This window comes from Penicillium cosmopolitanum (assembly GCF_028827165.1).
Source record: "Penicillium cosmopolitanum strain IBT 29677 chromosome Unknown utg000009l:1.0-9042332.0:1.0-9050551.0, whole genome shotgun sequence".
Classification (NCBI taxonomy): Eukaryota; Fungi; Ascomycota; class Eurotiomycetes; order Eurotiales; family Aspergillaceae; genus Penicillium; species Penicillium cosmopolitanum.
The window spans coordinates 2908704-2936231 of record NW_026622679.1 but is presented as its reverse complement, the minus strand read 5'-3'; the positions used below and the strand labels follow the sequence as shown (position 1 = coordinate 2936231).

Genomic DNA, 27528 nt, shown 5'->3' with positions numbered 1-27528 from the left:
CCTGAGGCCTGGGGCATCCAAAAGGATTACTATTACTTTGGTGTTTGGAACTTGTGAACTTTTACTATAATTGAATTATTTTGGCCAGAAATGCCTAGTAGTGCATATATCTATCAGTCAATTAGTTGAGAAGTGATATTCAAAAGTGCTATTGCAAGGCTCCAGGGCTTCGAGTCACGGTCCTTTGCAGGCTCGGATCTACTACCAGGGGCCCCGGGATTTTAGTGCGGATATATATTACCAAGTACTAGCACCACTCCACCGTGACAAAATTAGTATATTCCAAGGTTTGAACTTGAATGATCCGACTCAGAAGTCCCTCCATGACCACTAGAGATACTACGATACTTCCATTGGCTTTATAACCTCCAATGCCAATTATGGAAGGTATCAATCTCAGCTCCGAGGATTGAATACTATGATATTCCAATGTGTTAGGTACTAGCCTCCTACCTAGGTAGGTACGAGGTTAGATTCACATCCTGTACTCGTTCGATAGAGTCTAGCATTTCCTTTGACTACACAATCATGATGACAGTGTCTAATTGAAGTATACATGAGCATTTGCGCCAGGGAAACCAGGTGTTAGGTCTGCCGGTGCTAGTGTGGTCGTCTCGCCCAAGACCGGCGCCTATCGCGGAGACGCGAGCCCATAGAGAAGGGAACCTCATATGTTTGTGACCGAAAAATACAGACCACTGGATATTTACTACAACGACTAATTTTGAATATAGGTATAAACAATGCAATTTGGTATTAGAGGGGAAAAAAAGGCAAGACATTCTCTCGGAGAAGTAACTTCCCAGCTCGTTCAGCACGGGTCATATAGAAATAGCAAAGGCACTCGTGAAAGTATTATACAACGTCTCTCAAAGGCAAACCCTGGGATATACACCCATGGTAGATGGAAGAAATGAAAACAAGAATATAAATATCGCGCCGACCAAATGAAGTCATGACACCTTTTAATGCATATTAAACCCCGCGAAAATATTTCGACCTAGGAAAATTTTCGGGATTTATGCGACAGCGAGGTTGGCAATGACGCGCTGGACAGCACCGGTAGGGTCGTTGATATCGGAAGGGTTGAGCTTGCCAGCGGCCACGATCATTTGGAGGTTGGCCAGAGCACCGTAAATGCCGCTGGGGTCTGGAAGTAAGGTCAGAAAGGGACCCAGAAGGCTATGAGAGGAGATACATACTGCCGCTGAGGCCTGCGAGAACATCAGTGCCGGTCTGCTGCATGGTGGCAGGAAGGTTGCCGAATTGACGCTTGACGTCTGGGAGAGGTCAGTAGAGTAATGAGACTTGGATATGTCAAAACGTACGAGCCAGGCCATTGGAGACAGTGTTTTCGGCAGTTCCAGCAACACCACCAGTAGTGGACTCAACGGTACCGACGGCACCACCAACGACACCTGTTCCGCCGTTAAGGGTGCTTGCAACAGCCTCAGAGACGGGCTGAATGGGATCCTTGCGACGCAAAAGACCATCTTCCAAGGGGCGCACGACCTCCTCGACACTGTTTTTAATCTGACGCTTGGCAGCTGGATAAAAGGTTAGTTGTAAGCTGGGATTCTAGTCGAACACAATAAAGCTTACCACCCAGAACGCCGGTGACACTGTTCTCAGCAGTGCCGGCGGCACCTCCGACTGTGCTCTCGACAGTGCCCACGGCACTACCAACAACACCAGTACCGCCGTTCATGGAGCTAGCCACACTTTCAGTGACTGGCTGGATATATTGGAGCTGCCGCTTGGCAGCGCCGGTGACGATACCACCAGCGGTACGCTCGAGCCCACCAATGGCTCCCTCAGGGACGGACATGTTAGGGAGACCGACAGGGGGCAGGGCAGCGGAGGAGACGATGCCGACAAGGGCGAAAGAAACAGCGATTCCAGTGAACTTCATGTTTGCGTTTTGTGAAATAAAAGATTCGAAAGAATGACCTGGTTGGGAATGAATGTGTACAGGGAAGAGTGGGAAGTTGAAAGAGTGACTCGAGATTGAATGAATGACTGGAGCTGAGGAATAAGACCAGAGGGCTGGATTCATTGCAGATTTATACAACTTCTGCTCGTTGTTGTTTATGAGCTCCCACCTGCTGCATCAACTCCTCACATGCAACACAGCTGCGATCATCAGGGGAACAGAGTTTCTCCGTGGCGATAATTTCGTTCGTTATTTCCGCAACAAATCACGATCTGCATGAGATCCAAGCCATCCGCCGCACTGGATATGTAATTTGGGTGGTCCATATCCAGGCTCAAGGGATGTTTCCACATGGGCCCCAATACAAACTCCCGGCCTGGCAGTCGAAAGTTTCGGAGCAGGCGGTCTACTCGATATGGATAAGCTCAACTGTCTATCAGCAAGGTGCAAAGTTGGACTGGCTGACTATTAGCTGATGGAAGCTTGTACTGGGCTTTGCTAATAGCATTTTTCATCGTGGATGTCAGGTGCCATCACTTGAGAGGGATAACGTCTCGACAGCCAGTCCGCAGCCGGAATGGTTGACCGAGACTCTCTGAATACACATTTTGTGTATATTGTCGCTAGTCCAGAAAACCAAGCTCGTGAGCACAGAACTGAGACCTCATTTTGTTTTGCATGCGAGGGATACGGTACGGTCCACCGCACCGACCTATCCAGTGGAGGTGTAGGCAAGGGTCGCGGTTCATGCGCAGGTCCATGAATAGCTTCCATAGTGCCATGCCGATCACCAAAAAACTCATGTCAGGACTCTTAACAAGCTCAGGAGATTTGCTCGCTGTGGTCAACGTTGAAGAGAAGCTCGACCGTTGAATATCCTTGCATCTATCGCATTGGCCCGACCGAGGCCGCCGAGATTCATTTACCCCTTTTTGAGAGCACGGACAAAAGTCTTAGCACGGTCCGCTGCGACATGCGAGACCATGGTATTGATTTTATGCCGCCTAAAGGCGCGAGATGTTTCAGCAGATGAAAGAATACAATCAATGTCGAATGGTAGGATTTGTGTTGTGTACTGCGATCAATCAAGCTCTGACCCGCGGGACCAATCAAGCCGGGCCGGTGGAGATTGGAGGATTGCCGATCTGCCAGGTTTGTTTGATTGTATACAAACAATCAAACAACTAAACAATAACACCGTCGTGAAGGACGACAAGCGGCGGGTGGCAACAGCCCTAACCGCCTGGGCTCGGGGATGACGGCACCCCGCCCAGATGGGTCTTGCTGTCTGATCTCACGGTCGCGGCTTCAAGGGATGGCGATTTCCTTTGAGCATGATGTTGCATCACTGTGTAAAGTCAGGAGGGTACCGTGACTCGGTGCGAGGGCTAGAGTCCAAGATGGCATAAGAAAAGGAGATGCCGCGGAAAGGGGTGAAATTAAGGGAAGAGCAAGAGGCTCCATTTCGACGAGCACAATGGGTTGACCTCTGCCACTCAAGGCAACTGCCCCAACATAGCCAAGGCGGCCAACAAGAACACTGTGACACTTCTGTGGTGGTCATACGGAATGTTCATACTATGCCTGGGTTGCCCCTTTCAGGCGTCTACAATGCGGAGACAGAGACCGGAGACCGGAGAGGATATGTGGTACGGAATTTTTGAGATTCCAAACCGAGAGTCTAGAGGGAATTCAAAGCAAGATGAATAGTGCAAGATGACTACTATTCAGTTATTGTTATTGGAATTACCCCGAAGGAGGTACACACAATAAGAATACTTCATGTCGTTCCCCGATGACTAAGGTGTCAACGGTATTGATGCCTCAGACTGCAGGCATCTACCGTTGTCGAGCCAACGCTCCACGCTAACCCCAGAATGGGCATGCACGGTCCAGGCCAAACATAACATCGGCTTAGCGTGGCATGGCAGCTGCCCATATGAGATTCTTCTCTGTTTTCCATATCCCACCCCTCTTCCCCATCTCTCGTCCTGTACAGCCTGGACTCTGACTTCTTCTCTTCTTTTCTCTTCTTACTCTCGTCTCTATTCTTATCTTCATCCTTTCGAGGCTCCCCATTCCCCCACCACAATCATCTAATTCGCGCACTTCCGATCCATCAGATCATGAGCGTTTGAGATCTTCCATCTTTTCATTGTCGACGACCTGCGATTCCAATCGCAACAATTGTCCTGGCCCGCGCTCACAGAGTTGATCATTATTCATTACCGCTGTGATCTAAACTCTTGCCGTGACCTTCTTTTCCCCAAATCTCTTTATACCTGTAATTTCGACAAGCAGACAGTGACAACAACATGACAGTCGATACAGGTCGCGGAGGTCAGATGATCGAGTACATCCAAGGTGAGTTTGTGTCGCCCTGATATTGTCTTCCATTTACTGTGCGTCTTCAAGCGGGGTCTAACAACGCATCGAAACAACAACAGACCGCCTTTACCTGGGCTCTTATGACTCGGCGCCATCTTCAAGAACGCCTTTCCCTTTCCCGCTCGATACAGCCAAGTCTCCAAGCAAGCGATCGGCTCGGGTCCAGCCTACTACGCCGACGAGCAAGCGCCGCTCCCCAGTGTATTTCACGGTCGATGACACCCTTCTTTACAATGCATTCCATGCCGATTTCGGCCCTCTCCACATTGGTCACCTGTACCGCTTCGCTGTGCTCTTCCACGAGATCCTGGGAGACCCAGCAAACAGTGATCGTCCAGTTGTCTTTTATAGCAAGACAGACGCACGCAGTCGTGCCAACGCGGCCTGCCTTGTTGCCTGCTACATGGTTCTGATCCAATCATGGCCGCCCCACTTGGCTCTTGCACCCATTGCGCAGGCTGACCCTCCTTATATGCCCTTCCGCGACGCTGGTTACAGCCAGGCGGACTTCATTTTAAACATTCAAGATGTGGTCTATGGCGTGTGGAGGGCTAAGGAGCAGGGTCTCTGTGGCCTGCGCGATTTCAATCTCGAAGAGTATGTTCTGAATTGCCGCTAGCCTCTTATAACATGATTGGTACTGATTGATATCTGGTATAGATACGAGAAGTTCGAGCGAGTTGATATGGGCGATTTCAACTGGGTCACCCAAGACTTCCTCGCCTTTGCCTCCCCACAACACCAACCCATCGCTCCCGTTCCTGCGAACACCCCCGAATACGATGCGCTCCCATCCAGCATCTCCGAAGTCTTTTCGTCTAAACTCCCTCTTCCTTTCAAGAATGTTCTCGCCCATTTCTCTTCCCGCAACATTGGCCTCGTGGTGCGATTGAACTCCGAGCTCTATAGCCCCTCATATTTTACCGCGATGGGAATCTCGCACATCGACATGATCTTCGAGGATGGTACATGCCCTCCTCTTCAGCTCGTTCGCAAGTTCATCAAGATGGCACATGACATGATCACCATTAAGAAGAAGGGCATTGCTGTGCACTGCAAGGCTGGACTGGGTCGCACTGGCTGCTTGATCGGTGCCTATCTGATTTACCGCTACGGGTTCACTGCCAACGAGGTGATTGCTTTCATGCGTTTCATGCGTCCCGGTATGGTTGTGGGACCCCAACAACACTGGCTTCATTTGAACCAGATGGCTTTCCGAGAGTGGTGGTTCGAGGACAGCATGAAGGAAAAGCTCGCCCAGTCTGCTCCGGCTACTCCTGCTCGTGTTTCGACGAAGAAGCGTCCTAGCAATGGTCAAGTGGCGACTCCCCCCAATAACAGCCACTCTAAGCGCGCGGCCCTGGGGGAAATTGACCACAATGAAGGCGCGGCTAGCCAGCACGAGGAAAATCTTCCCGCCCCTACCCCTGGGCAGCCTCGTAAATCTCATCGCAAAGATTCCCGGCACCACCCTTACTCTAGGACCGCATCAGGTTCTCTAGCTGTTGAACAGAATGGAGACCGAAACCACCGGGGTCACCGCCTGAGCAATGAAAGCAGTGAAAGCGATGAAGAGATTCAATTACGCATGCTCGCCAAGCAGCGAGCATCGCGATCCCCAGTTGCATCACCAACCTCGCGGTCTATCAGCTACTCGGCAACCGTCACTGCTAGCTACACATTAGCAGATGACATTCACGAGGACAGGGAAAACTGGGTTGAGACTGCCGCTCCTAAGACCCCCCTCGAGTCGGAAGAGTGCCAATGGTCCGATCTCGGTCAGCAAAGTTCGCTCCAGCCCCCGGCGGGCAACAGACAGCAACAAGAGTGAATCTCGAGGTGTGCGCAAGCCCAGTGGCCGGGTTGGCAGCGCCTCTAGTCCCAACCGAGTTGCACGCACTGTCCAGTAATGGTCTTTGCCTCTAGCTCCGTGCATCCTCCGCAGCTGTGTTGCGGTCTCGCCTCCTACTATTCTTCTTCGTTCCTATTGGGAAACCTTGTGCATACCCCATTTTTCTTCTGCATTCAAATGCTTTAATGTTTCACCTCTTCGTCTTTTTGCTTTCAATTTTCATCTTCGGGTTTTTATTGCGTGGAATGGGTCCTGGGCATGTTTCGCACGGCGTTTTTGGTCGCACTGATATTGATCCGTGAATGGCTGGATTACTGGGAGGATTGTCATGATCCGGAGCAGGGTCTGCTTCGCTGTAGATTCTGATCGACTTGTTTCTTTTCAATCGTTTCACTGTTTTCGCGCCCATGGTGTGGTGTTCTGTTACGAATTGCTTTTTGTCAGTTCTACGGCGATACGACAATTTGATCTCACGAATTCGCTCAACTTCATTCGTAATAGTGTCATTTCACAACATAGATCATGAGTCTCGTTAATTTGAGAGGAAAATACTGCAGCAGAAGTCCTCTCTCATCCTCTCTATCGTTCACTCTATGTTATAGGTTCCAGTTGGTATTGCCCAGTGTCGTATCATCGTAACATCACAGTCCCACTCCACGTCCCCGTCTCCTCTAAACTGTCAGTCGAGCCAGGTGTCTCAATTGCACATGTGACCACCTCAAATGCTTCCAGTCCCATCGACGCAGCCACCAAATCGAGCCATTTTTCTGGAGGGGGCAGATTTTGCCTATGACCCGACGACCCTGAGTCCCCATTCCCATACGCCAATTTCGAGACGAAGCGAAACGGCAAAGGGTCTGATATTTGGGTCTCTGTTTGACACTCTGAACTAGGTGTAGAGTTCTGCACTTCATAACGTTGGAGAAAATCGAGCAAGAGACGAAGTATATAGAAACAATTATCGGTGCCACGTAGGACACTATTGGCAAACTCCTGCGGGAATGTGGATGGGATGGGGCCGATGAAAGGACCTTTGTCACCGCCGTCAGCGGTTGCGTTGTCAAGGCATTGATAAGTTTCCACCGTCGCAGCCAGACGCAGCTGTGCAGAAAGTGCATGCAGTGTCTGGTCACTGCACTGTACTTGGGCTGCTAGTCGGCGAGCTGCTTTCTGCGGATCTGGCATAGTATGCAGTCTGCGCGCCTGGTATAGAGAAGACCGGGCACCTTGGAGACTTCCATAAAGATACGGTCTTGTAGGTCGATAAATAATGCAATAGCTTCATCAACTCGTGGAGAAGCCATGTCCTCCCATCTCACTTGGTCAATATGCGCCTGCCACTCTGGTCTCTCGAAGATACATCGTCGTCCATTGACAAAGGCTTCGGCAACGAGGAAGCTACGGAAGGATAGGTACAGGCAACGATCGAACCCGGTGAGATGGGCAGCAGGACCGCGATGCGCCATGAGCAGGGCTGTACCGGCGGCATGGCGGGCCCAAGAGTCGGAATTTGTACGGGAGTATGCTTCGAAAAGACTGAGTGCGATGGTGATGCTCACGCTCTCGGAGGTTTTCATCGAATCGGGGTCGCAGATTCGATCTCCAAATAGCCGCAGCGCCTTGCTGTATACCTCACGACTAGAGCTTTGAAGCCGTGTATTCTTATGTACATGGCCCATGTGCATTGAATTGACACAGTAGACAGCCGCATCGAATGCGGGGCTCTGGCCTATATTCTGGGCAATGTATTGAGTCCATGGAACGTGAACTCGGTATTTATTAAGTCCAAACCAGCGTGTGAAAGCGGAGAGAACGAAGGAGCCGAATATGACGGGCTGTTGCTTGTCTGTTGAGCGGGCTGCGAGGGATGGTACGATGCGCTCGTCAATCGATGCGGGAGGCAAGGTGGTGGGGTTATTTCGTTTCTTGCCGAATCTTTGATGGAGCTTTTCTCCTTCGTCCATAAATTTGTGAGACTTTGCGTATCCTGGGCAGTCCGCGCCATATCTTTGGCATTGGGTGCATTCTGGGCGGGCTAAGTCACACTGGTATGATGAGCATGTTGGGAGGATTGCTGACAAGTGGACGGTCATAGTAATGGCGAGCAGATAAGGGCTCAAGACTTACCTTCACTCGTCGCTGGATGCAGGTCTGGCATCCTTTACTCTTGGGGACGCCAACCATCTTCAGGAAAGCCGTTAGGACGTTGTGCTTAACATTCCTAGATGGAAGTTGCTGCACAGCTCAGTAGTACTACCCTCTCAGTTCGTGTCTTAATCTCAGTTTCTTCAGCCGTGACTGAAGATCATCGTGCGAGGAGGGTAGATATCTTCACGTCGCTAATGGCAAGAATGCGACGTAAGAATTCGGAGGTAAGTACCAGGAAAGACAGCTCCTTAACGGCTGAAATAGCCAGCAAATGGCCTTCACAGCACCAAAGATTGGTCCGGAATCGAATCACTCAAATGGGGCTATAGCGATCTAACGGTTGTTTGTCCCGGACAACTCTGGCGGACTGGTTTCTTTGGCCCGTGCAGATGGACGTGGGAACCGAGAAGTTTCCCAAAGCCACGCATATTAATAGAATAACGGGATGAAAATAAGTCAAGAACGCTCTCTGGGCATTGGGTTTGGACCCTGAGAACTGACGACCCGCCGAAGCGAGCCAATGGATACGCCGATAAGTGACGCCAAGCTGCTCCCGAGTTTAAACGGTGGTTCTTGGAGGCGCTTGCTCTGTTGGTGGCTTGGCTTAAAGGACGGGAAGTGCTGTTGGTGGATAAGACATGAAGTCAGTGGGCGTTCATTTCTTGCCATTGGAGACCAACATCATGCAGACTGGTGCCCGTCAGCCTAAGAATGGCCATATGGCGGTGGGTGAGTGGACAAGTGGGAATGTAGGATGGGATGGCAGTCAAATAAGCTTGAGGCGAGGACGCCTCGCCCAAGGTTTTCGCTCGGCCGTGCCCCGAACCAACGCCGTGCCGGGACTGGGTAGAGACGCCTCGTGAGTGGTTGGTTCTGACTACGAATCCTTTACAGAAACGAGGGCATGCAAATATCATGTAAGGTGTGGCATGTTGCTCACGAGGCTGGCTGGCTTGACAAAAAGAAAAGAGAGAAAAAAGGAAAAGGAAATTAAAACATCGGGTTGCCCTATGCGTCTTTCCGTGAGATTGAGAAAGAATGTATAGAGAGAGATAGAGTATATGGGAACGCACTACGGCCAATTATTAACTATTCTCTAGAGAAGTAGCTATAGCTGTGAAAAATATCTACTCGTAGTTAAATCAGGATGTCGACGAACCAACCCTTACAGTCTGGGCCGATGTGGCATACATACTACCATAGGATGTAAGACGAGCGAACGCTTCGATTGATTGACGTGTGTCTAATTCGTTATTAGCCATTAGGAAGTACACCGGAGAATAAAACTGATCATTGCTACCTTCTACGAGAGATCGCCCCTTACGTTCTCGAATGGCAAAAAATTGACAGTCCGGGGCAATTAGCCGAGGGTCTGAAAGGTCCAGTTCAGGACCAAAGACACCATTGGTAGGACCCACCAGCTGCTCGGCATCAGCTGTCAGACCATTCCTCGGGCCACTGTGAATATCGTGATGATCATTGATTTCGTGAAATATCCAACTAGCGTGCCCTATCGATCTATACGAGGCTCTTTAATCGCCGTCGCCTACTATAAACGCGACGCTAACCTCTTTGGGTTGCGCTGCCCGTTTTCTGCCCCAGTCGCTGCACAGCTCAGTACGTACCCAACGGGCCAACTCTCTTCAGCCTTGAAAACTTGCCGGTGAGATGAGGAACGATGATCGGCGCTCATATCTCCCAGCGACCCGCCGGAATGGGGCACCTCAATCCTGTGAGCCCTGCAGACGGTCGAAGCAGCGTTGTGGCCATGAGAGGCCCGTTTGCCGCAGATGTGCGGGGAAGCGCATCGACAGCCAATGCTTCTATCATCCTGCCCCAATGACCAGGCGGACGTCGTCGGAACAGGCCAATCCACCACCTGTCTCCTCTAGTCGATTGACAAGTCAGCCAACATCTAAGTAAGAATGCTATCTATTCGCCCAAGTATCGCTCCATAGCCTAACGACCACAACTCAGTGCTTCGAGTCCCGGCTCATTAGGTGGCGGACGCATCTTTGCGCCCCAGGAGCCTCATTCTGCTCTTCCGGGCTATTTGGGCTCTACAAGCTTCACTGCAGTCCTTACCGAGCATCGAAATGAGATTCCGTTCGACCCCGAGGAGAACCTTGATTCCTGTCCCGTTTTAACGGTGGAGCCCGACCGCGTCCAGTCCGGAGCGGAGGTTCTACTATTCCTCTACAGCTTCAAGAATCGCCAAAAATTATTGGATCGATTTTATTCTCGAACATGGAATGCGATTGCCCCAGAGGCTGTTCTACAGGCCACACTAATGTCGATCGACAGAATCTTTAGCGATTTTGATGGCAATAATTTGATACCCCAATTGCAAAAGCTCGCCACCCAAATATTTCGGAATACTTCACGACCAATGGCTACCCATCAATCCATGACAGTACACGAATACTGTGACTCATTCACTGGGGAAAATCTTCGATGGGAGCCTATCGGCAATCTTTTTTCAATATTTGGCCAGCAATTGGTGATAACCCCAGACAATGACCCTGACTTCTCCCAAGGATCAGACGATCCTCGGGCAAAAGACCGTCTTCTGGAGCAAGTCGTCGTGGCTACCACTATTTGCATCAACTTTTGTGATCAAGCTTCCTCGGCCAATGAAATGTTAGCCTATCTGCAGTTTAACGACGTTATGCTACAAACCCAACAATACGGAGATTCGAGTCTGTCCTTTGATCCCCGATGTCTTGATATTTTGCTATAACTAACATAAAAAATCCAGGCTATCAAGCGTGGCGTCGTCTAGGCGACCTAATAGCCACGGTTTATGCTGCCGGTCTTCATACAGATGGAGAGGACGACAACCGTCCATTTTTCCTGCGCCAGTGGCGAAAGGGGTGTTTAATCAGTGTCTTCTATATGGACAAGATGCAAGCATGCTTTGTTGGTCGACCACCTTTAATGAATTATCGATATTGTACCATGGAACCCCCTCTAGATTTGAGCGACGAGGTTCTCATCGAAGGAGGTGACGCTCTGAACAAAGCAATTTCAGAGCTTGACAGTAATGGATGGAATACCCATGGGGGACGTTACCGCATGACTCCTTCAAGACTACGGTTCAGGATGGCAATTTGCAGAGAGCAAACTCTCGAGCTGGCCCTCGGAACTCACCAACCGCAGGATCTGGTACAGAAAACACAGTAAGTTCATTACCTTGTATTGGACTCGCTTGAATTGATATCTCATGTGACTCAACAGAGAAATAAAAGAGAAGATATGCGCTGTTTGGGAGTCTACTCCAGATCAAATTTGTTATGATCGCCGGAATAACGATGATTTTCATGACGGCTTTCTGACCATCGTCTACATGTACCTCAACTACCTCTATACATGCTTTCTGCTCCAGAGGACCTTGATAAAGCACACGAATACTGGACAGGAGGCACTCTGTGATATTTCCCGCCAAACATTGGCCATTGTCATCAATCTTACCTCAGTCCGCAGCCCTATGGTGGATCTCGACAGACATTACTCTTGGATAGTAAGTTTTTCCTCACTACACGTCATTTTGAACGAGATGTCAGTTCGGTTTTAACAGCCGATTGTTAGGCCCTCACCTATGGTCTCCCCACGGCCAGCGTTCTTCTACTGGAATTATTGCATCAGTCTCACAAGCCTGGCCCGCACAATATCGAGCTTCCTCGATCCGAGCTCATTCGGAACTTAAGTGTCTTTATATCTGTCCTATCTTGGGTATCACGCCCTGGCCATGGGAATTATCATACATGCAAAGAAGCCGAGAAGAAGCTCTCACGCATCCTCGACCAATTGCTCGATCCGCAGCCCGTCCCGGCAGAAACGGTGCACGATGTCACTTCCGGTCTGTCCAGCTTTCTTGACTGGTCAAATTACAACAACTGGGATTTCAGCACGGAGTTGTTTCCAGCGGCAGATGGACTCGCGCCATGAAATATCCAGATGGTCAGTTTGTCGATGAATTATTTACACCATAATTGTACGCGTAATCATCTTCAATCATATAATCATAATAATTGGGGGAATAAAGTTCGCGCCAGGCAAATATGGAAAATAAATGAGGCCGCATCCCATGATTTCGGCCCACCTGCCACCCTTCAGAAGCTAAATACCAACGCCGGGATCATTAGATCGTTCATCATGTCATACCATCCACACATAGTCGTTTCTTGGGGGATTGTCCGCCACAAAATAGGGTCGATGGCATAAAGGACAGTTGTAATGATCGCCCAGGTACCATTTTTCCAAACACTCTCGGTGGAAGACGTGCAGGCACTTCAACTCTCTGATTTCCTCGGAGCGGTCCACCTGTTCCAGACAGACGGCACTGGGGGCCAGCGTTAGCACTACTGCGTGTTCATAAAATTAGAATAAGAAGAAAAATATTCGATCCTACCAAACAAATTGCCCGTCAACGGCCTCGGAAAGCCCCATTTTCCCCTTTGTATTGGTCCACCACTGCTCCAGTGTGCGGGTGGGCGAGACGGCATCCAAATGGCGCAATCTTTCGTCCGGATTCTTCCTCTGGCGCATTAATGACTGGCGATCACGGCGATTGACGACGATGGTGAGACTAGACGCGCTGACATTAATAGGGGGCTCTTGCGACATGATCTGGGGAATCATAATCGGCGAGACAATGGCTCCACAGTGGGGTGACAAAGATCTGAAGATTCCCGCTCGATTTGCCATCGCCTTCCAAAGGACATGTAATACTCACAGCAGACTGAGTACAATAAGCATCACCACACCGAGACCAATCCCCAGCACGATGGCCATATGGCTCGTCTTGAGGCTATGGTCGTCTCCCATCTTTCTTGCCGGGGTGGATATGTCCTGTCGCGCGACAGTCAGTTAGTGAACCATGCCACCCTAGTTGCTTTTCCCACGACGAAAATCCAGCATCCCAACTGAATGCGAAGGGGCAAACGAGACACACCTGAACAAGAAAAGCGAGCACCCCGTGCGGCTCAGGGGATCAGACAAGAAAACTTGGGAAACCCTGCGCAGCCCTCAGATAAAAGAGCTCCTCCTGCCCGCAGGGGAAAGATGATCGACCAAAGCGGGGGCAGAAGATCCACTGAAGCAGCGACTGTGCGATGCGATCATGGCCTTTTGTGAGGGGATCCTAGAGCCAATCGCGGTGTGTGGCGCCCAAAGGGATGGGCGGGCCAAGGTGTGAGCGGCTGGGAATGCTGATCGGCTGAATTGTCCATTTTTTGCGTCTTTCTTCCCTCTTTAAATTTTCCTGTGGAACCACAGCTGGGTCATGTGGAGGGGAGGTTGACAGTTTGATTCATACGAGTAGTCTGTACGACTCCTCGAGGTGTTTCGATTCGAGCCCAGTATACGCAGTATAGGAAGTGTGGATTTCCCATAGAAAGGAAAGGCCCGCAGACTACCCCACCCCCGCTTTCTCCTCTCTCCACTTAACTTTACTTTAATGGATTTACCTTGGTTCAAGTTTAGTTCTATTCAGCTGACAGCTAACAGCTACCAGCTAACTTGTCTAGTGGATCGCCATGTTCTCTACATTCGTCGCCGAGACCCCCTCTTCCTTCTCCGTGTGCACCGCCCCATCGGGCGTTGCCTCTAACATGCGCTGCCCAAACAACAGGTCGATTTCCTCCAACGTCTTTTGCTTGGTTTCTGGGAAGAAGAAATATATCACGGGAAAGGACACACACAGGTCTACGTAAGATCAACTAGGTCAGCTTTGGGAAACAACTTTCGGGGCACCGAATCGACAACTCACTCCACGCCACAAAAATAAAATAAAATTTCCACTGGATCTTGCCCAAAGCGATGGGCGACACTTGATTCCAGAGTGTGCTGACTGCCCAGTTTCCGAAGGCGACAGCAAATGCATTACCCTTTCCACGGATTTGCATAGGCATGACCTCGGCCATATAGACCCTGTTCAATGATCAGTCTTTCAGTTACACATGAAGATGCATCGAGGGTTCCGAAACTTACCAGCTACAAGGCCCAAAGGACATTGAAAATATTACCGATACGGCAAACAAGAAGAAAACACCGCCGATGCTGTACCCAATGCGTTGACCATCTGCATTTTGAGAGTTGAGCGCCGCCTCGCAGATCAGCGCGAGAGAGATAGCCACGCTGCCGAAAAGCATCGGTCGCCGGCGACCAACTCGATCGAGAAGAAATACCACGAATACGAGGTTGGCAATTGGGCCCACGCAGTTGTATAAGCCTGCCACCAGCGTGTTCCGATTCCCGGTGAAGCCCAGAGCTCTGTACATGATTGTTTGATAGTACCCGATCACATTGATTCCTGTCATTTGGGTAAATATCTGGACTGCGAGACCATGTCTCAGAAAAATTGTCAGTTAACCCCAATGTTCACGGTTGATATGGGGCATTGTGGGACAATGAAGGGGCTGCACATACAGCATGCGAGTACGCCATTGCGGAACCGTAAACAAGGCGCTCCACCCATGCACTGCAATACTCTTCTCGGCCTCGATGGTGCGACGAATTTCACTAAATTCGGCCTCGATCCAATCTTCATTTGTCCCATCGAAGTGTAATTTTCGGAGCACGCGCATGCCCTCGTCATAACGCTCTTTCTCGATGAGATATCGTGGCGACTCGGGAAGGAATATCATACCGATGACCAAAACAAGAGCTGGTACGACCTGAAAGGCGAGAGGAAACCTCCATTGGAACTGGCTGGTTGCGGGGGCATGCAGGGACCCGTACCCAATCCACCTATGGTTCACACCGAATTAGTGACTGTTGTCAATCATTTTAAATGCCGGGTAGCGACCGGGAATGCATACGTGCTAACGATAAATCCAATCCCAATCATTTGTTGTGCTAGTCCAACTATCATACCTCGAGATTTTGGATGCGCAAGCTCGGCTTGATAGACTGGTACGGACATGGACATGAGCCCGACGGCCCACCCGGCCAGGATTCGGCCGACCAGGATCATTGAGAGGTTCTGTGCAGCTGCCTGCAGGATCGCACCAACGAGGCAAATGCAGGCTCCCATCTGGATGGTAATTTTGCGGCCAAAGCGGTCCATGGTGAGGCCGCCCTGCAAGGACCCGATGACAGCTGTTGAGGACGGTCAGCGAATACTACTTCTCCTCTTAGAGTGCTTGTCTTCTGTGTCAATTCCCTACCTCCACCTGAGAAAGTACTATTGATTGCTCCGATAATCGCAGATGTCTGCGTGGTCTGGAAGTACGCCAGGAAATTCGGCGACTCGATCACATCTGTCATGACCCCACTGTCATAGCCGAACAGGAACGAGCCGGTGGCAGCTAGGCAGGCCACGAAGATAGTAAAAGGTCGACCCATGGTGGGTTAAGGGATAAATATCGTATACCCACAATAGTATTATGTGGTTCATCACCTTAGAAGAGGGGCAAAGCGTCGTTAAACTCAACCCAGACGGGCTCTACATGGTATATAGAATGGTGACCTCGTCCTGTAGGCCCCCTTTTATTGTGCGAGGTGCATTGAGTCCCAAAAAGCGGGGCAACGGGCGCAAGTCTCTGAATAATGACAGGGGGTGGAAAAAGAAGCGAGGGGAAAATCCGGGGGTGACAGTGGCGTGGTGTCTTTCCAAGCTTCGATTTATCTCCACGAGCCGAGTGTCCAGCCTATCACGGCCCGCTGTAGCCCGATGGGTTCCCCGGTGTGCCGACGGCATCCCCCGCATTCGTTTGCCCGTGTCTAGAATAGAGTGCTGCTCGCTTAGGGGCCCGACAGAACCTGCTCTCCAGTCTCTTTTTGTGCCGTCATTTCCCGGAAGATTTATTTCGACATCCTGTGGCTTGAAATACAGAGACGCCAATCAGCAGATAATTGTAGGCAAGAGAACCTATAATACTGCTTTGATATTATAAAGTTCATAGGGTTGAAGATAAAAATAAAAGTATATCTACAGGTCCTTGGCCACCTCAGGAGCGTGCTCACCTGCGACCTTTCGCGGAGATGGACTGCGCTGGTGAATCCCTCCTCGGTTACGGACATGGCTGTCAAAAGACCCGGCGCGGCCTCTATCCAGCTCGTCCACGCGGGCTATGATGCTCTTCATCTTCTTGGCGGCATCCTCCTTGTCGGAGATCATCTGCTCATCCATGCGATCCATCCTCTCCGTCAACTTAAACAGCTTGCTGTTGGCCATTCCGCGCCCCAAAACACCGAGCTCTATGTCCGTGAAGCCCTTGGCTTCTTTCTTGGCCTTTTAGCCTCTTCCCATTTCTTCATCCAGGTCCAGGGGTTTACGGCCCTTGTGGCCCAAAGTCCGGGCGAGGACTTGAAGGCCCAGACGACGAAAACTACGGCCCCTGGGGCAAGGAGTTTCAGGCCCTGCACCCACTGCAGGATCTTGTTGGATATGTCGAGCTGGTTCAAGAGCTTTTTGAGCTCGGTCGACTCCTTATCGTCTGATTGCTCTATTACTATATCGTCAGCGCCTATTTAATCACTATGGTATCTCTATCCACTGGTGAATAAATATTTACAGGCTGCTTCAAGCTCCACCTCATCGAGTCTACATCAGACAAGAATCATCGATGCAGATGATACAAAATGTAATATCTATCCATCTAGCTCAAGATTTACCAGGGATAATCTACAGATTGGGGATGACTACTGACTGATTTCGGTATAGAAGGAGAGGGCAAAGGCGAGAAGTTCCTCGGGGGTCTGCGAGTAGCGACCATCGGGCCCAAGAGGGGGGAGAGGAACAGCGCCTGCCTCAAAGATAAAGAGCTAAAGTTGCAGAGCGATCATTAGCAAACGTTCAATTTCTTGCAATCATTGTGAAAGCGAATTGCTTTCAGAGCCACATATGTACGCGGTGTTTTGACTCTTTTCGTAGTTGAGGACTCTAACTTGACAGAATAATCGCATCATTATTCGCCGGGCCTAGGATTGCAGCCATGCGAGCATCTCTGCGTACGAGCTCCGATGTTATTCTGGCGATTCTGAACACCTCAATGCACCCGGAACATTGTTACCGAGCCCAGACATGGAGTGTAGCTTGAGAGCGTGCGGTCCCGAAGGAAGGCATTGTAGCTCCGGCGAATATGACAGATGCGCGTCAGGGATCTCTTTTTCGTGGTACATGAAAGTCCGAAATGATGAAATGAATTCGCAATGGCTTTCCCAAGGCAGAGGAGCTTAGAGAAGCATTCGGTCTGCATAGCGGAATAGATCTTGTCCGAAGCGGCGTTGGAAAATGCAATATTCCAAAATTCGTCTCGCCCTCTTTGCAGGGGAATTTGCAAGCGTGAAAAACGCGTAACGAAAGCAATTGGCCTCTAGGTCGGTGTCGAATTGAGTCTCCTCACCGCGTACATGTGTGTCTGTTTAGAAATTAGGTGCAATTGACTTACGAGGAGGAAGAAAACGAGCGGGAGAACAACTTTAACTTTGGCCATCTTGGCCAATCTCCCTCAGATTAGATGAGTGTCAATTGATTGGATTGTAAGCGATCAGATAGAATTGCAGCAATTGGTCGACTATCATCAAATGAGAGAATCGATGATTCTAACCGCCCTCACGTCGTCCTACAGTCACGGGATCCAAGGCCCGTTTGGTCTATCGTGGTCGCTCCTTCCCTACGTGCCCTATATCCGGTGCCTTCCCAATCGGGGATACCCAAAAAGGTCATTGTGATTGGTAATCAACCTACTAGTATGCTGCCCTAGGTCAGATCAATCCAGCTTGTGCTAATTCACACTGAATTGTGTGGAGTTTTGCTGAATAGTATACTCTTGAAAAGTACCCAGCCATAGTAGAGGCTATCCGCACTATATAGGAAGTAACGTATAGCATGCCTGAACTTATAGCACCTAGGCACACAAGCTTGCTAATAAATGATGAGGAAAGTTGCAATGCTAGATTATACTACGTACCGTTGATGGAAGACTTAGCTAAGGCTATCGAAGAACTACTACATATGCCTTTGAGTAGCGAAGTGGACTGACTAATCTATATCTGAGGTCTCCGCGACCAACAACGCTACCAAAAGGTACCTAAAGAATGGACTGATATCCATAATATGCTATCTAGGTATATGTTTCTTTAAAGTGCTTTATCTTGATGACTAGAAAGGCGTGGGGTTTTGGGGGAATCGGTGTATTGGTGAAGCTATGGAAGGCTCGAGCTCTTACATGTATGGTGAAGCCTGACTAAGTAGTGATGTCTCAGGCCTCTAGGGCTCTTTAACATGTCTCCAAATTTTATCAAACTGCTACATTCCAGAACTATGCTATATAATCGAAGCTAGATATAAAGATTCTGAAGAGTTGGATACTGCTGTTCTGATCTGTGGTTCCTTCCCGCTCTCGAACCTACTAGTCTTCTAAGGGAGATCATCGTATAGTTTTAACAGCCCGCACCAACGTCAATATTACGCATACCTTTCCATTCTGTACCTATTTGGCGTCGGGGGTTTCGAATACGTCTTTGGAGTGTCCTCTTATGAAAATAATTACCTCGCTTTTGACAAGATGCCTGCAACACTCCTCCTCACCCCTCCAGAGCTGAATTCCTGCTATTCTCCATGCCTCGACCAACTCTATTCTATATCTACTTTTAAGATAATGGATCTACGCGAGACGTGGATTGAATCCCCTAGTGGACTTTTTCGCCCAATGGGCTCTAGCACCACTGGTGAATTCCTTCGTCGGTTCCGCTTTGAAGTTGAGGGATATCCGTGCGAATGTCCTTCTAAACTAATCAGCGACTTTCTGCTTGCCGAATATCAATTTAGAGTTATCATTCAACTCAAAGATAGTAATAAAGGAGACTGCGATAATAAAGGAATACGTGATGGAATTTATACCGAATACATTCGGTGTGAGAGAAACCAATATTTTAAAGATTACGCTCTACCTGCTGCAACACTGGATAAGATGCGTAAATTTGTATTAAAGGATTCTGGATGGTATCTCCGAAATACCCTTACTGATCAATGTTGTCTAAATGGTGGTTGTTGTGGCCAGAATTGTGGCTGTTGTGAAAAGCGCACAGGTCATTTACCCAGAAGAGATATAAGTGGACACTGTACATGGGCCTGTCGTTGCTGCATAGAGAGAAAAGGACTCAGTTTTAAAAATTACGATGGCGATAGCTTTGAGCAGCAGTACAAGGCTGAACTTGAGAGCGATAATCCAGTCCTTCTGCTTCGAATGGCAGATGGCTATTTCTCCGAGCCTAAATCACGACCACGTTTGAATCCAGAATCCAATAGTGATTCTGCGGATAAAGCGCTATCTACTACCCACGACGCAGGTGCAAATGATGGTGCGAAGGCCATGGCTAAGGAAGAAATCCAAGACAGTGCTACGAATATAATTTCCGATCCCTGTCCACCGCCATACAAGGAGATTGCGAAGGATGATGGGGAGAGGAAACAAAGGCGAACCTGGCTCTGGAAGAAATTTTGACAAATATTTTTGTTATTGTGAATTGCGACTACTGGACCGGTTACCAATATAGAGTTCCGTCACGGCGATCCCCATTTTTGCTTCTCAGGCCAAGTATCTCAGGTCAAATCGGGGGTTTTCGGTCCACACTGCTATATCTAGCTTTTTGATAGCCTTTTCTTAATGTATGAAGCAGATAGAGCGAGACAATTCTACGGGCTCGCAGATTCTTAGGTCACTTACCGGTTTCCCGTCAAAATAATCCCCCTTGCATTGCCTAGTGGTAAATTCACAATTTCTTCCCTAAACATCTTCCAAAATGAGTGCTTTGTTCAATATCACTGAGCATGTTATCGATGGACAACACATTCGAGAGTATCCTCGAGCTACGGCTACCCCCGATGCACCTTTAAAGCTTTGCATCAAGCAATATATGCCGCTGGACAATCCGAACCCCAAGCCAGGGGATGTCACAATCATAGCTACTCATAGATATGGATTTCACAAGGTAATTTCTAGTTCTTTCAGTACGGAAAACAGACTTGAAGGATAGGGTAAATTGACTAATTTACTGGTTTAGGAGCTGTATGAGCCCCTCTGGGAGGATTTATTAACTAGCTCCAACAAACATGGGGCTCGGATCCGTTCAATCTGGATAGCAGGTGCTGCCAATCAGGGTGCCAGTGGTATTCTCAATGAGCAAGATCTAGGAAATGATCGTAAGTAGGAGATGACTTGATCTGTAATTTTCGGCCTCGCTGATATATCAAAGCATCCTGGTATGACAATAGCCGCGATGTGATTCACATGGTCAAGCACTTTCGCGACCAGATGCCACGGCCTATTGTGGGTGTAGGTCATAGTCTAGGGGCCACACAGCTGTAAGTGTCTTCTATATCGTTGATCGTATCTATCAAGACTGACACCCATTTCCATAGACTATTTGCGTCGCTTTTCGTCCACGATTTTTCACACCCCTAGCACTGATCGAGCCACATATGACTGACGAACCCCCAGCTGGGGGCGGTCCAATGCTTGTGTATATGTCGAATAAGAAACGCGACGCATGGTCATCTCGAGAGGCTGCTATCGAAAAAGCTGGAAAGGCTTTCAAGACATGGGATCCTCGCGTATTCGAGCTGTGGAAGAAATTTGGATATTGAGACTTACCCACGTGCATATATCCCGAAAAACCAGCCAACGGCACACGTCCAGTAACATTGAAATTACTCAAACCTCGACTCTAGCGAAATCGGGCCCCCGCACGACCCCCTCCTGTTTCCCGACGTTTTGGGCGCGTTATCGCCAACTCAAATATCATACCGACCAGAGTCGATCCTGGCATTCAAGTTGATCCCACATATCAGACCTTCCGTGATCTATGTCAGTGCCTCAGATAGTGCACTTGGCAGCCGCAAAACTCACAGGAACTGGGTTTGGCGGCAGTGGCGAATTGAAATCTGGACGTGTGCAGTATTCGGTAATCCAGAAAGCAGGTCACTTTCTACCACAAGAAAAGGCGATAGATACGGCGCATATACTGGGGTCTTGGCTTAGTCAAGAGCTCCAACGTTGGCAAGAGGATGAGACTCGAGTTGCTGATGGCTGGAAGGGGTTGTCTGGGAAAGAGAAATCTAGCTTCCAGCCGGAATGGAAAGAGGTAGTCGAAAGCATCGCTGTTCTGAACAGGCAGTCGAAGATATAGGTAGCTACCTCGGCAGTGGTTTTATTTACAAGATTATGTTTTTCAAGTTCCTTTTCGATATAGATTCATCTGAACGGACCCACATGAGCACTGGCAGGATATATCAAGTGCAACATGGAATATAAACGAAATTTGGGGTCTGAGAATTCTGACTAGACCAAAAATAATTCATCTCAACGCGTCTCTACATATCTACACGCGGCCTGATCATGTAAATTCCGCGTTGGCCTTGCTGTAACTCTGCCACAGGCCTGCATCACGTGGATTTTGATGATCACGTGAGTTCGTGTCACACCGCGTTTGGAGCTCTTCAGACCAATGGAAAATGGGTGTCAATGATGACATGCAAAATGCTGGATACCAAAGGCAGGCGTAAAAACCCCCGACGAGGGACTTGGGGACTCCTAGAATCGCGCGCATTCCAGCAGGGTGACGTGGGACACGCGAGGGTCCAGGTTGTAGTGGGGACCTCTCCCGAATTACCTCCGACTCCACGGCGCGTCCATATTGTCCGAGAGGGATTTGAGCTGGTCGAGAACACGACTTGGGCAAATAGTGTATATTTAGCAGTCACTTGGGGAGCAAGGGTGGTTAGTTGAGAACAGAATCCTCGACTAAATTCGCCAGAAGAGCATAGGACTATGTTGTAAGTACATGTAAGTAGAAGGTACCTCGGGGACGGGCTCGCTAGCGCCGGCCACGTTCCTGCTACCCTCCGCGTCCGCATCGCGACGCGCATTCGCATTTGCATTTGCATTTGCATACTCTACTCTGCACCAGCCCCGTCTTCTTGACGATTTCACTTTTCCTTTTTTTTTTCTCTGGTCCGGTTGCGTGTGTTTTTTGTTGGATTCTCCCCTTTCCCTCTCTTTTCCCTTCTACCACCCATGCTCTTCTAGTCAAGAGTTTATTATGTCCGACTTGGAGTGCTCGGCCGTCGCCGCCTCCTCCTCACCGTCTCTGCCGGCCGTCGACTCCAATCCCCTCAACTATGCATTCCTGGTGCACTCACAGAAAACCTTGACTCAGAATCTGCCACCTCGCGTCGATAACAAGCTCCTGGCTCGTCAAAAACGGCGTCGAACGAGGTATGTTGGCTCCGTGAGCTCTAGTAGCTCGGATAGCTCCGATACGCGTCGTTATTAACCAATATTGGCACATCGGTACAGCCCTGAGGACCATGCAATTCTGGAGGCAGAATATCAAAGGAATCCCAAGCCGGACAAGTTGGCCCGAACTGAGATCGTGAATCGCGTCTCGCTCGGCGAGAAAGAGGTCCAGGTACGTGATGCCAAGACCTCACGGTCTAAAATTCTCTCTTTAACCGTGTGACCCGCATGACTGATTCTTGCAGATCTGGTTCCAGAACCGCCGCCAGAACGACCGTCGGAAATCGAAGCCCCTACAACCACACGAGCTGCTTGCGCCGCGATCAAGCATGTCCGATTCGTCTGGACTTTTACCTAGCGATGATAACGCGTCCGGGGAGCTGGGGTTCTCGAGTGGGGCGGAACAAACAGAGGGTCAGGACCGACCCGAGGAAACGCGACCGAAATCGTGGGGTGGCGATTTGTTGCAGTTGTCCGATACACCAGAGCCGGTGACTGGTGACAAGGAAGAGCCTGAACTGCCGCCGCAAAGCACACAGACGAGTGTGGCGACAGAAGCGACGGAGGATACCCCGCCAACCACACAAGAGGAATTTCACTGGCCGGATTCCGGAGAAAGCATGAGTGAGCAAAACAACCAAGAGGAGTCCTTGTTGCAGGCGCCAAAACGGAAACGGCCGACGGAAGATATTCGAGGGGAAAAGAATTCCAACCAGCCAGTGACGGAGGTGAACACGACGCCAGTCAAACCACCCCCTTCACTGCGGCTGTCGATGTCGTTTGATGGGGAGGCTATGGTCCGGAAAGAGGATGAGATGACACCGTCTCCGCCAAAGGGTCGGAACGCGTTGCGTATCGCTATGTCGTCAGATGGAAAGGCCGTCATCCGTGGAGAGAATGAGCCATCACCGTCCAAGAACCGGGCAGCGATGTTCTCTGTCCGCCGCACAAAACTCTCTGGCCTTCGCCGCAGCAGCAGTGCAATCTTCCCGGCCACCCCGCGGGCGGGTACGACCGAGAAGGATCGAAACTTTGGCCGATCTCGAGATCCTCGTAACTGGGAATCATTTTTCGATACAGATGCACGAAGTGCATTGTCCACACCTGCCAGCTCTCAAACCGCCCCAAATGCCCACGCCTCTCCCGGTCTCTTCCAATCCCGTTCCAACCGCACACTACCCCGAACTGTATCAGGCAGACAAAGTTTTGTCTCAGTCCATGCAGATGCAAGCCGCACACCTATCTCACAAGCAATGGGGGAGAAGAGGCGAAAGCTTTCACGCACTGTCTCCTCTATGGGCAGACTTGAGACCGAAAGGAACCGGTCCTTAAACCAAGCTTCCAAACTTTCTAAGTCGCTTTCGTCCAAACATGACTTGGAACTAGATGCCGGCGACTCTGATAAAGAAAACTGGGTCCCGGGTACACGAGCAACACCAGTTCGTCGCCGCACAACTTCTCATGCACCACGACCTGCCTTGCGGGAAGCCAACCGCAATCGGGGACTCGGGATATCATCCAACGGCAAACGCAACAGGCCATTCGCGTCAGGGACCCAAGACAAAGCTCCAGGGGAATTGAGTGCAGATGTTTCGGCCTTTATGACAGGTGGCTCTGGAGCCAGCCAAGAGGACGACCTGGACTGCGTTCAGGGTCTCCTCTCCCTCAGCCAAGGGGCATGGAGGTAACCCTTGAGAGAGGGGGAACAAGGCACCAGTACAGAAAAGTGTCTTTGGCCGTTGTCATTCATACACACCTTTTTGTTCTCTTTTGTTCTCTTTTGTTCAGCCTTTCTGTATTTGGTCCTCTTCCATTTTTCTTGTCTGTCATGATTTGTGATGTGAGCCTGGAAGCGGTTCCTCGCCACATCTGTCTGTCACGTGAACTACATGATCCCTTGTTTTGAAGTGCCGCCGGCCCTCGCAGATCTCTGGTCCCCTTTGTATCCTGGCCTGATATTTGGACTTTTTTTTTGGCTCCTGTCAATTGTTTCCTTTTAAGAGGTCCACTGGACCGATGAAGGGCAGAATGCTGCCAAGGACTTGACAACGGGAATGCCTCCCGGTATAGATCAACTAATCCTGGAATGAAACCCTAACGATCATTTGAACTTCGAGCAATAAAAGAACTTAAGAGTAATCAAGTAAAGAAGGCTCATTTGGCAGAAAGAATAGTTCATCGGCTGCAAGTGGACTGGATACCACTTCGACTAAATCAACCTTCAATGCCAGTCATAACACTTAACAAACCCAAATCCACTGCCCCATTTACACTCAAGTGTCGCCTGAAGTCCAAGTAGCGCACTCACTTCTCACTACCTGAAGGCAAAGAATCATTCCTCATACTCTCAACTCCAACGCTCCCCAACCCAAGCCTTTCGCAAACCTGAGCAGCAGCTCGTTCCCCACTCCAATAAGCACCAGTTGTCGTACCCAACGCCACAAACGGTGCAGTATGCTCCCCGGCAAACCAAATACCACGCTCAGCACCAAGCCCATCACCCGAGCGCAAAACCTCGATATCTTCGTCACCGGCTGTCAGTCCAATCTGGAAATTACAATAGGAGCCATTTCCCGCGTAAGGATCCAATTGCCAGCGTGTAGCGAGGATGGAGCTTGGCTTGCAGGATGGAGACGATGGGTCATAGCCTGGAAGCTTTGAATAGAAGGGTTCCAGTATGTTTGTGAGGATCTGTTTGTATTCTATTGATGTTTCGTCAAGGTCGGCTATTTGGTTGACTATGTTTGTGCCGCAAGGTCCGTAGGTGTAGAATAGGAGGGTTGGCTGGGCGCAAGGACTTGGGAGATTCGATAAGGAGAGACATTCTTGATTCCATTGGATATCTTTCGGATGGGATGTATACGTTGGTTCAAGAAATTGAGCGAAGACTGGGCTGGTGGGTTGGGCCTTACTCGCCTGCGTGGTCTTCGTTGACTCGCTGTGCCAGAAAGCTTCGGGGAATTTGACGAAAACTTTCTCCAACCGGCCGTAGGAGATGTTGTTAACCGCCTGGAGGAAACGGCGTGGGAGCTGTGGTTCGAAAGCTTCCGTATTGCGTTTCAGCCAGCCGAGGGGACAAGTGATGACCAATTGATCAAATTTGTAAATTTCCCCTGAAGCTGTGGTTACAGTGACCTGATTCTGATTCGGTTCCTGCTCGTTTTTGGGCGGTGTTTCGACTTTCATGACAGGTTGCTTGAAGCGAATATTGGCTTGGGCTAGTGCTGTCTTGGCAACATGTTGCAAAATGCGCTGGTAGGTCGATGCTACAAAGTAGTTGTCTGGGGAGGGAATGTCAGCGTGGAAAATCCTCGAGGGCCATGATCATGGGAACACATGACTGTGTGACCAAAAGTGCTAGGAGCAACATACTCCCATCGATGCATTCTTCCAATCGGAAAAACCTGAGACTCTGTCTTTCGATCGGATCCCCAACATAAGCACCCCAGAGCTTGCAGGAATCCAAACAAAGTATTTTATCTTCATCAGAAAAATCAGTTTTCTCCAATTTCTCCTGGATGAAGTCGAAGAGGCTTTGCTCCGAGGGGATACTATCTCCATGCTGATTGCTATACTCGAAGGCCTGCTCGATAGTTGTCCAGACAAACTCTGCCGACTTGGTAGCCCTTTCTTCATTGACTAGCTGACCATCACAGGATATTGAGATATTTCTCCCTTCTGGATCATGGGCCACAGTCTGAGTTGCCTCAGCGATGGACATGATTGGATTTTCTCCCTTGCCATGGATCCAATTAGGCCCCCTGTTTCTTGTTAGCCGCGGATCTTACGATGCATGGGCCTGGAATCTAGGAAGACCGAGACAGGTGGCGTAGTATACATACAGATCTACCAAATGACCGGCAAGATCGTTTTGATGTACCTAAAAAGGAAATTTGCTTAGCCTGTATCCATAAGAGAACAAATCATCAAGAGTTACTCGAGCATGCCAGGTATCATGTACAACAAAGGCAAGCACCAGGGGAATACAAACATACCCTTCCACCAATACGATCTCTCGCTTCTAAAATAGTCACCCGGGCACCATTCTGAACGAGAATGTCGGCACAGCGCAAGCCCGAAATTCCCGAGCCCACAACACCGATGTGAGGTTTCGGTCCCATAGTATGGGGAGAGCGGCAGATGGAGCCGATATTCTGGCTTGAAAATCCTCGAATATATTTACCAATGATAGCTCGAATCATCGATTTTCTTCCCGCGGAAGCGATTCAAGCGAATGGGATCAAGCGAAGTGGTTGATGTCGTTGATTCAAGGCGGGGGATCCTTGTGGGCGGCTGATTGGCTGTCGGTGGATCTACGTCCACAGAGTGAGGTCGAGCTGGGCTTCCAGTCTGACAACTGGCGTCCATGGAAAAAAACGTTCATCATCGGTGAATGGAATTAAATGGCATTACTACTTTTGTTCCGCCTCTTATAACAATGAGGTACGGACCCATGTTGATGGATTTTGAAATGTGTCGTCAACACTTTTATGTGGTATCTCTGCGAGTGCTGAAACCGTCCCAACAGTGAGGAAAAATCCTTCATATTGCTGCAGTTAGTCTTTTATATCTTCACCTTCACCGCTAGAGCCGCCGTGTACTCTGGAGGTCTATCCCCTTCCCCATTCTCTCTTCGTGTCTTCCAACCCCTTCTTCCTTCCAACCTTCTATATTCTGCACTGCTCCAAATCGTGCCATTGGCGTAGGGGCAGTACAGCACTTGGCAGAGGGTCAAACCGTTATCTCAGGCCCACAGCGATCGTGATATCACTTCTTGGGTGCAGATCCTTTGTTCTGCCGCTGTGAACACTCGAGGAAATGTCGGATTACAGCGAAGTGGATCGTAGGGACCGAAAGCCGCCCCTGAACCCGGTCAATTCTTATTATTCACAAGGTCCCATGAGTCCTTCCCTATCTTGTAGTTTTTTATCCTCCTCGTCCTCCACTCGCTCTAGACCCAA

General features: G+C 49.6%; 12 protein-coding genes across 12 annotated transcripts; 6 read left to right on the top strand and 6 right to left on the bottom strand.

Annotated features, from left to right (window-relative positions):
* Positions 1–1019: 1019 nt before the first annotated feature.
* On the bottom strand, positions 1020–1912 carry N7509_009213 (uncharacterized protein; the record flags this gene model as incomplete). The annotated part of the gene is made up of 4 exons (XM_056633850.1): positions 1020–1150; positions 1203–1280; positions 1329–1547; positions 1603–1912. The coding sequence occupies 4 exons, from the start codon at positions 1910–1912 to the stop codon at positions 1020–1022; spliced, it is 738 nt and encodes a 245-aa protein (XP_056484470.1).
* Positions 1913–4248: 2336 nt separating this feature from the next.
* cdcA (phosphoprotein phosphatase CDC14) lies at positions 4249–6152 on the top strand (the record flags this gene model as incomplete). The annotated part of the gene is made up of 3 exons (XM_056633849.1): positions 4249–4297; positions 4381–4918; positions 4982–6152. The coding sequence occupies 3 exons, from the start codon at positions 4249–4251 to the stop codon at positions 6150–6152; spliced, it is 1758 nt and encodes a 585-aa protein (XP_056484469.1).
* A 651-nt stretch (positions 6153–6803) lies between these two features.
* On the bottom strand, positions 6804–8357 carry N7509_009211 (uncharacterized protein; the record flags this gene model as incomplete). Its single annotated transcript, XM_056633848.1, has 3 exons — positions 6804–7376; positions 7400–8218; positions 8301–8357. 3 exons carry the CDS (start codon positions 8355–8357, stop codon positions 6804–6806), a joined length of 1449 nt encoding a protein of 482 aa, XP_056484468.1.
* A 647-nt stretch (positions 8358–9004) lies between these two features.
* N7509_009210 (uncharacterized protein) lies at positions 9005–9184 on the top strand (the record flags this gene model as incomplete). The annotated part of the gene is made up of 1 exon (XM_056633847.1): positions 9005–9184. One exon carries the CDS (start codon positions 9005–9007, stop codon positions 9182–9184), a length of 180 nt encoding a protein of 59 aa, XP_056484467.1.
* Positions 9185–9989: 805 nt separating this feature from the next.
* Positions 9990–12269, top strand: N7509_009209 (putative C6 transcription factor; the record flags this gene model as incomplete). The annotated part of the gene is made up of 5 exons (XM_056633846.1): positions 9990–10240; positions 10299–11020; positions 11080–11500; positions 11559–11841; positions 11910–12269. 5 exons carry the CDS (start codon positions 9990–9992, stop codon positions 12267–12269), a joined length of 2037 nt encoding a protein of 678 aa, XP_056484466.1.
* A 210-nt stretch (positions 12270–12479) lies between these two features.
* On the bottom strand, positions 12480–12947 carry N7509_009208 (putative RING finger domain protein; the record flags this gene model as incomplete). The annotated part of the gene is made up of 2 exons (XM_056633845.1): positions 12480–12663; positions 12733–12947. 2 exons carry the CDS (start codon positions 12945–12947, stop codon positions 12480–12482), a joined length of 399 nt encoding a protein of 132 aa, XP_056484465.1.
* Positions 12948–13845: 898 nt separating this feature from the next.
* On the bottom strand, positions 13846–15668 carry N7509_009207 (sugar porter family MFS transporter; the record flags this gene model as incomplete). Its single annotated transcript, XM_056633844.1, has 6 exons — positions 13846–14027; positions 14092–14252; positions 14313–14672; positions 14751–15071; positions 15143–15422; positions 15491–15668. 6 exons carry the CDS (start codon positions 15666–15668, stop codon positions 13846–13848), a joined length of 1482 nt encoding a protein of 493 aa, XP_056484464.1.
* A 586-nt stretch (positions 15669–16254) lies between these two features.
* N7509_009206 (uncharacterized protein) lies at positions 16255–17761 on the bottom strand (the record flags this gene model as incomplete). Its single annotated transcript, XM_056633843.1, has 4 exons — positions 16255–16551; positions 16602–16771; positions 16976–17090; positions 17717–17761. The coding sequence occupies 4 exons, from the start codon at positions 17759–17761 to the stop codon at positions 16255–16257; spliced, it is 627 nt and encodes a 208-aa protein (XP_056484463.1).
* Positions 17762–19516: 1755 nt separating this feature from the next.
* On the top strand, positions 19517–19774 carry N7509_009205 (uncharacterized protein; the record flags this gene model as incomplete). The annotated part of the gene is made up of 1 exon (XM_056633842.1): positions 19517–19774. The coding sequence occupies one exon, from the start codon at positions 19517–19519 to the stop codon at positions 19772–19774; it is 258 nt and encodes an 85-aa protein (XP_056484462.1).
* Positions 19775–20072: 298 nt separating this feature from the next.
* Positions 20073–20916, top strand: N7509_009204 (toxin biosynthesis protein; the record flags this gene model as incomplete). The annotated part of the gene is made up of 4 exons (XM_056633841.1): positions 20073–20261; positions 20334–20472; positions 20526–20605; positions 20692–20916. The coding sequence occupies 4 exons, from the start codon at positions 20073–20075 to the stop codon at positions 20914–20916; spliced, it is 633 nt and encodes a 210-aa protein (XP_056484461.1).
* Positions 20917–22370: 1454 nt separating this feature from the next.
* Positions 22371–24255, top strand: N7509_009203 (homeobox domain-containing protein; the record flags this gene model as incomplete). Its single annotated transcript, XM_056633840.1, has 3 exons — positions 22371–22546; positions 22628–22739; positions 22813–24255. The coding sequence occupies 3 exons, from the start codon at positions 22371–22373 to the stop codon at positions 24253–24255; spliced, it is 1731 nt and encodes a 576-aa protein (XP_056484460.1).
* A 616-nt stretch (positions 24256–24871) lies between these two features.
* N7509_009202 (flavin monoamine oxidase family protein) lies at positions 24872–26688 on the bottom strand (the record flags this gene model as incomplete). Its single annotated transcript, XM_056633839.1, has 4 exons — positions 24872–25848; positions 25940–26328; positions 26410–26447; positions 26563–26688. The coding sequence occupies 4 exons, from the start codon at positions 26686–26688 to the stop codon at positions 24872–24874; spliced, it is 1530 nt and encodes a 509-aa protein (XP_056484459.1).
* Positions 26689–27528: the final 840 nt, after the last annotated feature.